Source organism: Aplidium turbinatum, chromosome 10 (assembly GCF_918807975.1).
Source record: "Aplidium turbinatum chromosome 10, kaAplTurb1.1, whole genome shotgun sequence".
NCBI classification, from domain to species: Eukaryota; Metazoa; Chordata; class Ascidiacea; order Aplousobranchia; family Polyclinidae; genus Aplidium; species Aplidium turbinatum.
The window spans coordinates 12,898,178-12,912,011 of NC_137481.1; the positions used below are offsets into that span (position 1 = coordinate 12,898,178).

At 37.1% G+C, this 13,834-nt stretch overlaps 1 protein-coding gene across 2 annotated transcripts; it reads left to right on the forward strand.

Annotated features, from left to right (window-relative positions):
* The first annotated feature begins 599 nt into the window (after positions 1 to 599).
* Positions 600 to 13,374, forward strand: LOC145778288 (TELO2-interacting protein 2-like). 2 transcript variants are annotated; one of them, XM_082589751.1, is made up of 7 exons: positions 774 to 846; positions 1,070 to 1,232; positions 1,464 to 1,667; positions 2,849 to 3,073; positions 10,892 to 11,062; positions 11,368 to 11,512; positions 12,234 to 13,374. In XM_082589751.1, exons 3-7 carry the CDS (start codon positions 1,555 to 1,557, stop codon positions 12,345 to 12,347), a joined length of 768 nt encoding a protein of 255 aa, XP_082445877.1. In that variant the 5' UTR covers positions 774 to 846; positions 1,070 to 1,232; positions 1,464 to 1,554; the 3' UTR covers positions 12,348 to 13,374. The 2 variants fall into 2 exon arrangements, with proteins under 2 accessions (XP_082445876.1, XP_082445877.1); XM_082589750.1 differs by having other exon boundaries at positions 600 to 1,232.
* Positions 13,375 to 13,834: the final 460 nt, after the last annotated feature.

The following is a 13,834-nucleotide window of genomic DNA, read 5'->3' on the forward strand; positions in this document are numbered from 1 at the left end:
TTTGGTACACCCTAACCCAGAGGCGCAGCAGGAGCAAAGCCCAATAATAGACCCCTCATAACATTGTTGCATTCCTAATACTTTAAATCGTGTTATGGCAGTGCCTGCCTCGTAAAATAGGCAGTTTGCTAAAAGGTTAGCCTAAAGAATAAAACGGAAAAATTGCTTGTTGAATGATTCAAAAATGACATTTGTATGCAAGCTAATTTTGATTATAAGTAAATTTACAAGAAACTTAGCCCATAGTCGTGTAATTTTATATATTTACAAAGCAGCCCAGTTTGTTAGAAAATCTGTTGAAAAGGCAGCTTTGTATGTATAATACAGCTAAAGCTAAAAAGTTTCCAAATAATTTGCTTTACAATTAAAATGTGTTATAACTTTGTACAATTAATTATTATACACTTGTTCAATTTGAACACATAGGCTGTAGCCTATTCATTTTGTGTGAATTATAGGTTTGCAGTTACTTGCAATATTTGTGAACTTTAGCACACAGTTTATTGATGTCAAGTGATATACTAAATATATTTTTATCAATGAGTGCATAAACAATACTATACGACATTTATGCTTTTACAGCACTGCACAAGAGAAATACAGTAGCCTAGAATATTTGCAGAATATTTTGTCTTTTTATATACCGTACCCAAAATGCTACAAATGTGTGCAGAACTGAACGAATTTTATCACCAACTAAGAGAAGTTACAAATCTCAAAGAAATTATTGAACTAATGAACCTTTTTGAAAAGAAACTTATGTTATTGGCTAGTTTCGAACATCAGATTGTGCCAAATGAAGATGTAGAGACTTTCATCAATATTGTTGGATTACTTTTAGACAAAGTAATTAAAGCTGTTATTCTTCAGACTTTAAGTTTGGCAAAGTTTGAAACAGAAGAGACACCATCATACAGTCATGATTTAATACACACTTCTGTAAAAATAATTTGCTCTGTAGTAATAAACTTACTGCAAAAGTTGTCACCACATTGCTTTGACACATTGCAAAAAAAAGCTACAAGATCTTGTGGACCTGCTGTAATTCAAATATCTTTATTATTTCAAGATCCATCACAACCATGGGCATGTGAAGTGGAAACAGAGTGCGTTAAAGGCTTACTCAGCCTATTTTTACATGTTTCACATCAGACAGACCTAAAACATTGTTTATGTAGTACGAAAGATGTTTTTCATGAGACGTTGAAGCTATTTTTACCGTATTTAGACAGGTATGTGGTTTTAAGCTTAACTTCAAGGTTGTTAGAGTCAAGTTGTGCACTGCACATAAAAATCTGTTTGTTTCCATGCTAATTTTTTAACAAAAAATGAATCAGCTTCCTAAAAAGTTTTGACGTGATTACATTAGCTTTTCTAAGATAGATTGCTCATTTGAAAAAAAAAAAAAAACTTGCTTACAATTTTAATTCTGGAAACTAATCAATAAATTATTTTATTTTAAGGGAAAAGTGGAAAAAACATAAACCTGTTTACTGTGCATATCAAAAACTAATACAAGCATCCAACAGTAAAAGATTGACTGAATCCTTACATATGATTCTTCCACCAATTTTGCTGCTTGTAGATGACTTTGAAACATCTAATGTTGTGATAGGATTGAATCTATTAGACAAGGTTTTTAATTCTGTACCTGCTGCTGAGTTACGGTAACTTAGCAATTTCTTTTATACTGTATGATATATTGTTTTTCATTGTGATGGTCAGAAATAACTACAAACTAATCTGAAATAATTATGGAATCAGTTTCTGAAGCATATATTTCAATACTGGGAATAGGTTTGATTATATATTTTCTATAATATTTATAAAGTTTTTTTGGGTAATTGTATGTTGCAGTTTTATTAGTAATACTGGTACGGTACTTAGGTAATGTACGTACCGTATGGTTAAAAATGTTTTTGTTATTGTCGTTGTTTTTTACATTTTTTGTTTTTTATGCTGTTTCCAATTGTATCATACAGTTTTTCAAGCAATAACTGCTTTTTTATTATATGTATATATAAAAGAACTGCAAAAGAAAGCACTTGGTGAAGTATAGCTACTGAATGACTTATTATAAATTAGTTTATTGCAATTTTAACTAAGTTTTGTAGATTAGTTGTTTTCCTTCCACAAAAAAGGTATCAATTAACTGGCAAAAGCAGCGGTTGAGAACTATATGGCATGAGTTAGTGGTGTGATACTGATGAGCCCAGTGCCCCAGTCTCATGGGCAAAACACATGTCCAATGTCCATCGCTGAATTCATGCTACACTCGACTGGTGAAAAACAGTTAGTAGCACGACTAACTACAAAACTTATGTTTCTCAGCAGTCAACCATGCTCATGGTCACTTGCTCATGGTACGCATGGTACCAATGGTAGCATGGTACGCATGGTAGCATAGTACCAATAAAACCCCAACTTCAAGTGCTACCAATGATGAGGACTGTTTTTGGTGATGATCATGTTAGCAGTCAACCTCCTTTGTTGTTTGTCCTAATTTTTTTTTTAGTTTGTTTATTTCTTACATTGTATACACTATAGTATATAACTATATATAGCCTATTACTTAGGATGAGTGTTATATAGAATATGGTGATGTTATTTAAAGTCTAATTGGTGAATCTGCAATCTAATCGACTGATGCAGTCAACAGACAATTTGAAAAATTTTAAGACATAGTTTTAATTTGGTCATCAAGGGCATTATCAGATTGCTCCTTGAGTTAAAACTAAATGAGTTACAGTAATATAAACTAAAAACTTATTTTTAGTCAATATTTTAACTGCTTGCAGCTATTCAACAGCAAGATAATTATTACGTACGTGTTGTATTTGCTTCTTAGAATGTTTGGATGGGCTGATGTAACTTTTGAAGCTTTGACAAAGAAACTGTATTCTCGAGATTGTGTGATTCTGGACAACTGCTTGCCATGTTTGTTATCATCTATTGCTAATCTTGAACGTGATCCCAGCAAAGTAGATCAGCAACGAATATCAACAAGATATGATGAAACATTTCAAACTATCCTCTCAAATATGAATACGTGCACACAAAATGATATTCTCAGGTTTGTGTATTGTTGTTATCACTGTGTGTAAGTTCCCGGCGGCCATGGCCGCCGAGAAGTCATCAAATAGTCTCCGAAACTGCCGCGCTGGTAGACCATGTTTGGTCGCCGGCTGTCACAAGCCAGCATTTCTCTAGTCGTGTTCGTATTTCAAACTTTTATTTCTCCAAGAAAAATATACGACAAGTCCAATTGATGTCAAGTTATCTTGAACTGTGAATATCAACAAGAATATTTAATATCCATCAAGGCATCAATTGGACTTGACGTATATTTTTCTTGAATTTATAATTATTAGGCAGTGCATCCTATGGATCCGTAATTGGGCCTCTCTTACACTAGCTTGCTGGGCGTGCAGTTGTTCTCTTGCGTTATATTGCCTTTTTTTATTATTTTTGCATTTTATTTCTCCACTCGGTTTGTACGTGAAACTTTTTTTCTTCAATCGCATTCGCAATCTTTTTTTCACAAACAAGGCAAAGTCTTTCACAAGCCGCGGAGAAATATTGCTGAAAAAGTTTCACAAAAAGTCTGAGCGGTTGACCTATAAAAACTCGAACACTAATTGTCAGAGATGTTCGGATCTACCTTTTCCAAAATCCTGGTCCAATCCTGATCCCATGGTTTTGAAAATTTAAAAGATTATGACCTGATCCTGCCAATTTTCAACGGTTTTGTGAACTCCTCTGCTTCTTGGCAATGCTAACACACACACAGTCCTTATTCCTCAGGAAAAATGGTACTGAATTCTAAGTGACATGTCAATGTGATTAAAATCCATGCCAATGTCATTTAGAACTCGGGTGCACACTGAAACTATAGCTCACTTCTATTTGAATAAGCTGAAGATGCTATTACTATAGCGAAATCGATTCTTACTTAATAAATAACACGAAGAGGTTAGATTGTTGTGCAAATGCCAGCATTTGATGAATGCAAAATAGCAGTATCACTTCAGGTCATGCAGGCTATGGTACATGCAAGTAAAATCTGGCAAGTTCTTGAATAATTTCATGCACTGTTTTCAACATGTGATTAGCTGCAAAAAAATTGAATCCTATCCTTGTTTTTCGTGAAAATCAAGATCCTACAGGATCCAAATCCTGTGAACATCTGCTAGAGTGCTAGCTGTACACTTACTTGGGAAGCAGTGTATTTAAATACAAATGAAAATATGTTTTAGGGCCTAGTTTGCATTGTTCTTATCTGGGTGAACGCAAAAGCACGATATTAATTGAAGGATTTTTAAAAACACAATTTTTTATTTTGGCTGCCAGTGCCCGGGCAAAAGCTTTGGTAGGTCATGCTTGGTGACCGAAAAAATAAAGGAGCTTAGAGGCCTGTGTGTGTGTACTGTGCATGTTAATCAATCGATGGCGTCATCAAAACACACCAATTTGTTCAAACTGCGAACTGTAACAGATTGAATGATTAGGCCTATAGCGCCATCTACCACTTGTATATATGTGCGGTTACCATTACTATGACGAAATATATATTCTCACGAGTTACTGATGTATGCGCAAGACGCTAGTTTGATGAAGCTATAATTCAGTATAAGAATCAACATATCTTGAGAGATCAAGACATTACATGGTGTCAGAACTTACTTGAACCTACGTATTGCAAGAAGAATTATCAATAGTCGTTTTTTTAGTCTTAAAACGTGGCAGATTTTAAGCAGCCTGCCCCGATGAACTTCAACAGTTCAAGCATAGCAGAAGCATGGAAAAAATGGGAGATGTCTTTCCGAACCTATTATGTAGCCGCTGAGATCAGTAAGAAGTCAGCAGAGACGCAAGTCGCAATCTTGCTACACTGTGCTGGGACTGCAGCACAAGAAATCTTTAGCAATTTTGTCTTTCCAGACAATGATGATAATGATAGCAAAGACAATTACGACCACGTACTGAGAAAATTTCGGTTATATTGTGAACCAAAGAAGAATGAAATTTTTTCCACGTACAAGTTTTGGCATAGAAATCAACTTGATGGTGAGTCTTTTGATTGTTGGATTAATGATCTCAGAACACTTGCAAATGACTGTGCATTTCATAATCAAGCTGTTAAAGAGAGAAATCTTCGTGATCAAATTGTCTGTGGTATTTCAAACCAGAGTATTAGAGAAAAGCTGATGCAAACCTCAGACTTAACGCTGGCAAAAGCCATTGATTTATGCCACGCTTATGACGCAACAAGAAGCCATTTGTTGGTCATGAATAACACACAACCACAACATATCGACAGCATTAGTAGTAAACGCCAGTCAACCATGACGAACCGCGCAGCCTCTGCGATGCAACCCGTTCCAAAGCCAAGAGACAGTTGCAGATACTGTGGTAAAGTCCACGCACCCAGAAAATGCCCTGCTTATGGTAAAACATGTCTCAACTGTGGTGTGCGTAAACATTTTTATATCGGTGTGTCGAAAGCCACCTACGAAGCCGATGCACGACATCAAAGCCGAAGAATCAGAACCAACATTTCTACAAGTTTCTACCATTGATGAACAAGAAAGCAGCACGAAAATGAAAACTCGCTTGCTTATTGGTGATCCTGATGGTCTCAAATATTCTGTATTGTGTAAGCTTGACACTGGTGCAGCTGCAAATGTTATTCCTTACAATTTTTTTGCACAAATGTCCGGTCTTGAATTGCAGCAGACGAGCACCAAGCTTTGTGGTTTTGGTAATAGCGTTGTTAAGCCGCATGGCACCACCGTAATCAAATGCTATGATAAAAGAAAAAATTGTTTTGACTTGTTATTTTACGTAACTGATGTCATTGATATTGCTATTCTTGGTGAACATGCATGTGCTATTTTAAACCTTGTTAAACGTATCGACGCATACACACAAAATGGCACTGGTACTATTGCAAATATTACCCATGAATATGCTGATATTTTTTCTGGCATTGGAGCTTATGATAAAGAATACCACATAATGCTCAAGCCTGATGCCAAAGCTGTAATCCAGCACCCCAGAAAAATCCCTTATGCTATAAGATCACACTTGCAAGAGCATCTTGAACAACTTAAAACACAAAAAATCATTGCTGATGTTGATACGCCAACTGATTGGGTAAATAACCTTGTTGTAGTTGAAAAGAAAGACAAATCGTTGCGCATTTGTTTAGACCCAAAACCATTGAATACTTTTATTAAGCGTGAACGTCATAATATTCCCACACCAGCGGATGTCCAATCCCAACTGTCCGGAAAGAATTTATTTACTGTAATTGACATGAAAGACGCTTACTGGCATGTAAAGTTGACAGAAGAATCTTCGTACCTCACTACGTTTCACACCCCTTGGGGTAGAAAACGATTTCTTCGAATGCCTTTTGGACTGTCGTCCGCATCTGAAATAATGCAGAAACGAAATGAAGAGACATTTGGTGACATTGCCAATGTGCATGTCATAGCTGATGACATCATCATAGCAGCATCTTCTGAGAAAGAACATGATGAAATTCTCAAAGCTGTGCTAGACAGAGCTCGTCAAAAAGGAGTGAAGTTTAACAAAAAGAAAATCCAACTCAAAGTGAAAACTGTTGAATATATGGGTAACATTGTTTCACAAGATGGTCTGAAGCCGGATGAAAAGAAAATTGACGCTATTGTGAACATGCCCAAGCCCACAGATGTCCATTCTTTGCAGCGATTGCTAGGAATGACGAAGTTCTTATCTCAATATATACCTAATGAATCCTCCATTACAGCGCCTTTACGTGATCTGTTAAAGAAAGGAGTTGAATGGAAGTGGACTGATGCTCATGACGAAGCATTAACTCATCTTAAATTACTGTTGACAAGTAAGCCAGTTTTATCGTTCTACGATGTCATGAAGCCTGTAACAATCCAGTCCGACGCTTCTCAAAAGGGACTCGGAGCGTGCTTACTTCAAGATGGAAAACCGATTGCCTATGCTTCTAGGTCCATGACTTCCGCCGAACAAAACTATGCACAAATAGAAAAAGAGATGCTCTCTATCGTTTTTGCAGCAAAAAAGTTCCATCAGTACATTTATGGAAAAGACTCTATTGTTGTTGAGTCTGATCACAAACCAATTGAATCAATTATGAAGAAGCCATTGTGCAAAGCTCCGCCTAGACTTCAACGTTTAATGCTTTGTTTGCAGCCATACGATTTAAAAATCAAATTTGTTCCAGGAAAAGAAATGTACCTAGCTGATACTTTATCACGTGCTTATCTCAATGTTGTGCCAGACAATGAATTGAATGATGACCTTGTTCGTGTAATCCACACTCTTATAACTAGCCTTCTAGTTACGCCATCTCGCATGGACGAGCTTATTGAGGCTACAGAGCGAGATGCAGGTCTAAAAAAGGTCAAAAGCTATTGCAAAAATGGATGGCCTCGTGCACAAAGAGACGTTCCGGTCGAAGCTAAAAGTTACTGGAATATGCGTGACATATTGCATGAAGCCGAACATTTAATAATGGCCAACGATCGAATCGTTGTTCCAGTCGAGTTACGATCGTTTATGTTGAATTTAATCCATGAAAGCCACTTTGGAATGGAAAAATGCAAATCCAGAGCGCAAGACTTGCTTTATTGGCCTAGGATGTTATCAGACATCGAAAACATTGTTGCAAAATGCAATGTTTGTTGTGCTCATCAACGAAACAACCAACGTGAACCGCTAGTTTCTCACGAAATTCCAGATGGACGCTTTTTAAAAATTGCTATGGACATAATGACTGTTAAAAATCGCGATTATCTTGTTGTTGTTGACTATTATTCCAAGTACCCAGAACTGCTTTCCTTAGCTGACAAGACAGCAAAGACTGTTGTAGAACAAGTTAAAAGTGTCTGTGCGAGACACGGTATTCCTGAAGAAATTGTCAGCGACAATATGCCGTTTCGAAGCAAAGAGTTTGTTGAGTTTTGTAAAGAGTATGGTGTTAAGAGTATTACCTCCAGCCCTCAGAGTAATATCCTCAGAGTAATGGCCAGGCTGAACGCACTGTTCAGACGTTAAAGAAAATGGTCAAAAAAGCTTTTGATGCAGGCACTGACCCCTATTTAGCTTTGTTAGAGTACCGTAATACACCCATTGCTGGTCTTGGTTACTCACCTGCTCAAATTTTGATGAGTCGTCATCTTCGCAGTAAATTGCCTATTGCTAACACTTTACTTGTGCCTAAAGTTGTTGATGAGTATGCTGATTTACGCAAACGTCAAAATCGCCAGAAGTCTTATTTTGATCGTCATACAAAACCCTTACCTACTTTGCAAAAAGGAGATAAAGTACGTTATAAAACACGTAATTATTGGAACAATGCTGTTGTTTCGAATGTATGCAATGAACCTCGATCTTACATTGTTCGCAATGAACGTGGACCTCTTCGACGTAATCGTAGACATCTATTGCAAATGCCCGCTGATCCGTACTGTCATGGTGATTTCAAATTTGATCCTGATGAAAACTGTATCGCAAATAATCATGATTTGAATCAAAATGTGCCTGATGTTCGAAATGAATCAAGTACTTCTCGACTTGAAAATAGGACAACGCGATCTGGCAGACAAGTTGTCACCCCACAAAGATATCGTGATTGATTTATTCACCGACTTGTGACTTACAAGCATTTGTGTTACTGTTCATATTTCACGATTGTATTTTTATGCTGTGTAAATAATGTTGGCCTATTTGAAGAAGGAAGATGTAACAGATTGAATGATTAGGCCTATAGCGCCATCTACCACTTGTATATATGTGCGGTTACCATTACTATGACGAAATATATATTCTCACGAGTTACTGATGTATGCGCAAGACGCTAGTTTGATGAAGCTATAATTCAGTATAAGAATCAACATATCTTGAGAGATCAAGACATTACACGAACAAAATAGGAAAACTGCTGATCATTTCATTTTAGACTGTCCAATGTCCATGGACTGCAATAATACTCGGTGGTTTTAACACAGTTTGCCAATAAAGAAATATATTTAAAAACTGGCTAAAAGACAATGAGCTAGTTTCAAGTGTAAAAATGCCATAAGAAAGTGCTACTACTAGGCTATTTGTCATGGTTTTGTGGTTACCGACTTGTGTCATCATGATGATCTATCCATAATTGTTTTTGCCTTGCCATTAAATCATTGGAATAACTTTGTCTTTGTTTGCCATGTGGGCGCTCATTTATTTTAACATTGTGTTGAAATTTGACTATTTGATTTTAAGATAAAGCCTCATTATCATCCAACCTCCCTGATAGCTCAGTTGGTTAGCGCGTGACTTCGTGAACGAAGAAGTTTCAAGATGAAGCAGCGCTGGTTCGACTCTCGGGGTGTGCGCTTGAGCAACGCATTCTAAGGACTGCTCTCGATTCAGCGGCACCTAGTGGATGGAATAATTCTCCGGCAACAACATTTCAGCAATTGGAAACTTCACTCTGTCCATCTCGGTAACCGGCCCTGCGTCAAAAGCCTCTACAAGTATGCGAATTTTGCGAAACTACCAGGAATAACCCATCAAGGCTTTGTTAGTCCGAGGATAAAGATTCAAAACCAAACCACCAAATTCATTTTTCAGTGTAAAATTTTTGTTAGTTATAATTAGGATTGTATAAAATACTGTATTTTTGGTTGTGCGTAAAATACAAGATTCTGTTTGAATAAGACCTTCTGATGATCCGTTAGGTGAAACAATTTGTAAAGGCTTCAGATAGTAATAACTATAATTGATTTAATGTAAAATACATGTATTTTTTCTGTATTTTTTGACTCTCTGTTGATAAACCAAGTAAACCGAAAATTTTGTCTACTTACCGTGATGATGCTTTTACTTACAGTGAAAATTATGTCTACTTGCGAGTAGCCTACGAGACTTAAGCTGAAATCAAATCCAACAGCACCTATTTAGCAATTAGCACCAACAAATCTCTAGCTACGTACTGTACAGTTTTGTAGGTACTGTACAACTCCATACAGCTTCTAAGTGCTAACCTCGCATTGCGAAATTGCAAGGCAGCATTCTTATATCACAAAGCTTCAGCTCTACATGAACCCCCTAAACCTTAAACTTGCTTTGATGTAAGTGAACTAACATTATGCTGAGTAGCTTACCACGCGGGCCACTCAGAACAACGTGGTGGGCGGTTACACAATACACATGTCCGCAATAGAACAATGACCTAATTGTGACCTAGATCGCCTGTGACATCACAATATATAATATCTGTAGAAGACTATATAAGGCCATTGCAAGTAAGGTATTAAGTACAATCACTAAACGTTGATAAAAAAAAATATACAGGGCTCTAAAATCCGCAGTTGGAATGGTTGGATTGTGTAAAAGTCCTCATTTGTATACGTTGTTATGTAGGCCTACCATTCCGCGATCCTCAGAAGCATCCTCGCGATCCTCGTTTGGGTCGCGACAATGAGTTTGGGAACCACTGACCTACAAGGACCAAGAACTTCGCGTAGCGAGCGGATGCTCCCTGCCATTACGTTGTTGCCGGAGCATGACGCGAGCTTTTAATAAGTTTTAATTTAATACGAAAAATACATGTATTTTTCCGCTGATGTATTTTTCTTGTATTTTACACAAAATGTATTTTTACAACCCTAGTTATAATATATCGTATTTCACTAGACATTGTACTCCCGGTTTAGGGCCATGCTTTGTTGGTTCTTATCTTCAGTCACTTTAATGCATTACAGGGATGTATGTTCAGTGTTCACCTAACTTGGTGATTTTCAGTGATGTTGCTGGAATCAAAACGGTGTAATACATAAACATTTTTAAGATGATTTTCTTTTTGGTTTCTTTTCAAATTTAGATCCTATTGGAAGCATATTAGTCTATACATAAACGCAATGGGAATAACAGTCGTCAGACATTACAAAGTATTGATGGATATGCTGGAGTTTCAGTTAGAATTTGCAAGTCTTCAAATATTGCCTTACATACTAGAAACGCTGGAAACAATTATACAAGTCTCGTGGATCAGGTATGACGGCTAAGCAAGTTCCATCGTACCACATCAAATTAGTTGCTTTGTAATTCAAATGGTAATTAAAAGGGTTTAGTTCCGAAATGCACCGTCAGAAAAAAACCAACATCCACTGCTCCAAATGTCAATCATTTTGTGCCGGTGCTCAAAAATGTCATTTAACTTATCTGGGCTCTCCAACTACTAAGCATGGCGACCTGTAGATGGGTGCTACCAAGTAAGCAATGTCCATCCAATTAAATCAAATCAATCGGCTTTTTATTCAAATACATATTATCACCTTTTATTTGATGTTTTGATAGAACGAAGCGGCATGTTCCAATGCTATTGAAGCAATTGTTGAAGCTAACTTTGCGAATAAATGCAGAAGAATGTAACTACAACCATTTTCAAGCTATCAGTCATTGCATTCATTTGCTTGCACTTTGTAACAGCGAATTTGTAAAGGTAAAGCAGCCTATTGTCGTAAAAATAACTATCTTACTATCGAGTATGTATGTTAAATTTAAGATCAAGCCAGAAAAGATTTTTGATCGCTTTAACGCAATGCAAGGCGTCATATTTCAACAACACACTGTCATTCACTGAAAAAGGTGATATTCTCTGCTTTTGCCACAATGCCACTTATGTGACGATTTTTGCCGGACCACACTGGGCCCTTCGTCAAGAGCCTCTACAAGTATGCGAAACTACCAGGAATAACCAATCAAGGCTTTGTCTGTCCGAGGATAAAGATTCAAAAACCAACCAACCATACAACTAGATAACGACCAGTGTTTTGCCTCGATCTCCCATTCTCGAGACACATGAAAGGTACAGACTCTCGCTCACATCAAGTGGAGATCAGACAAAGAATACGAAAATAAGCTAACCAACTGCTTCTTAGTATGTTGTTAAATCGTGAGGCATTTTATTATGGCGAAGCGATAGGATGTCCAATTAATGCGGTTCCATCATTTCGTGTCTTAGTTTAGATTCATATCAACATACAAATACGTAGTTGGCGATGTGTAATCCAAATGAAATGCTGAAACAGTGATGTTCACATCATTAAGTAGAAATTTGAAATCGACGATTTTTATTTCGGCACTTTAAATGTGGTTTCGTCAGTCTCATTAAATAATGTATGAACGAAGGTGAAGATCATGACTGTTATTTTTTTTTACAGGAAACACTCACTGCATTGAAATCTCATCCCCATTGGACCGAAGGAAATTTACACAAAGTAGTTTGCACTGTCCAAGAAAATATTGCTGCTGATATTGTGAGCAACGAAGTGTGATGTAGGCTATGTATGGCGATGGAAGAAAGTATAGCCCAATGCCTTCCGTGAATCGTGGACAAGGTTCAGGCGTTATCACTAATTTAGTGACCAGCGATTTGAATCAGCTCTGCCAAGAGTATTTTGTGAAGTAAGGGTAAAACTAAGTACATGCAGGTGCAATAATTTAAGTGGCAAACTTAGCCAGAAAACACAAAAAATAAATTTTACGGCCATTGCACTGCGTTTTTGTTTAAATGTAGGATTGTAGGCTAATACTGTGTCAGAAAATAGCTCTATTGCAGCGCTTGTGTTGTTTAGATCGAAGTTTAAGTTAAATCATGGGTGCAACGTAGGCCTACCCTACGCATATACTTTTCTATTGGAATTACCGTATTGAAAAGACAGTATAATGTAGGGAACTTGCTCTGCAGTTGTGCCTGTTTTCATCAATTGTGGGTTTGTTTATATACAGTATATTATATGAGGAAATAAAATCGTTTAAAGAAACTGTCGTGCCGGTACTTGAACAATCCCCAATGGAATTGTGAGACTCATACCATCTGCACTTCCAGTCTTCCTTACCTTGTGAAAACCTTCTTGCATGTGCGAAACCTGTGCAGGCTCTACCGTTTGAATTGAAATGTTTTCTGAAAAAATTCAATAGAGTCAGTCCGTTGGTTACAGCAGGCGAAAGAACTGCACTTTGAAGGAGCTCCATGTTACGAAACCAATGTTAATTATTATAAGGAAGCCAGAATAACTGCTTTCTTGATAGCAAACCACACTTTCTATCATGTAGACCTATAAACATTTTAAATTTTTTGTTGGCGGGCCAACCGTAGACATGTTCCTTCCTTTTCTTGTGTTCCTATTGCTTCCTTTTCTTGTGCATTGACGTGCAGATATACAGTATTGTCAAATGTAGCTATATCTATTTCGCCCACGTAAATGACAAAAGTAAAATATGAATTTGTAGCATCAAGGCCGTGTAGATTGGATGATCAGTTGGTGGGATTTAATGTTACTGTCCTTGTAGCTTACTTCATAGACCGGTAAAACTTATGTCAAAAGCCAATCCAGACCTCTGAGATGCGGCACTGACGATGTGTCTTAATAGTTAACGTAACTGACGACGCTTTCTGAATAAAATCAGATTTTTCTTTGGGGGATTTAAAATACTCTCATCAATATTTTGCGGTAATGTATTGAAATATAAGCGAGGGAACTTTTTAGTTAAATTCGAACGTAAAAGCTACAGAAGAAGTCACTAAACATCCCAGACAAGAAAATTCGTCATTTTTATACTGATTTAACGTCTGCGGACGTATCAATGTAAAAATGATGGATTTTTGTTGTCTGGGATAGACAGCACTATACAAGATAAACAAAGGTGAAACAAGCAAGCACGAAGCTGTGCACATGTGAAACAGCAGTGAAGTCGTCGAGTGCTGGCCAAGCTATCAAACTACAAAAACATCAGTTCCACGATATATTGTCCCCCACAC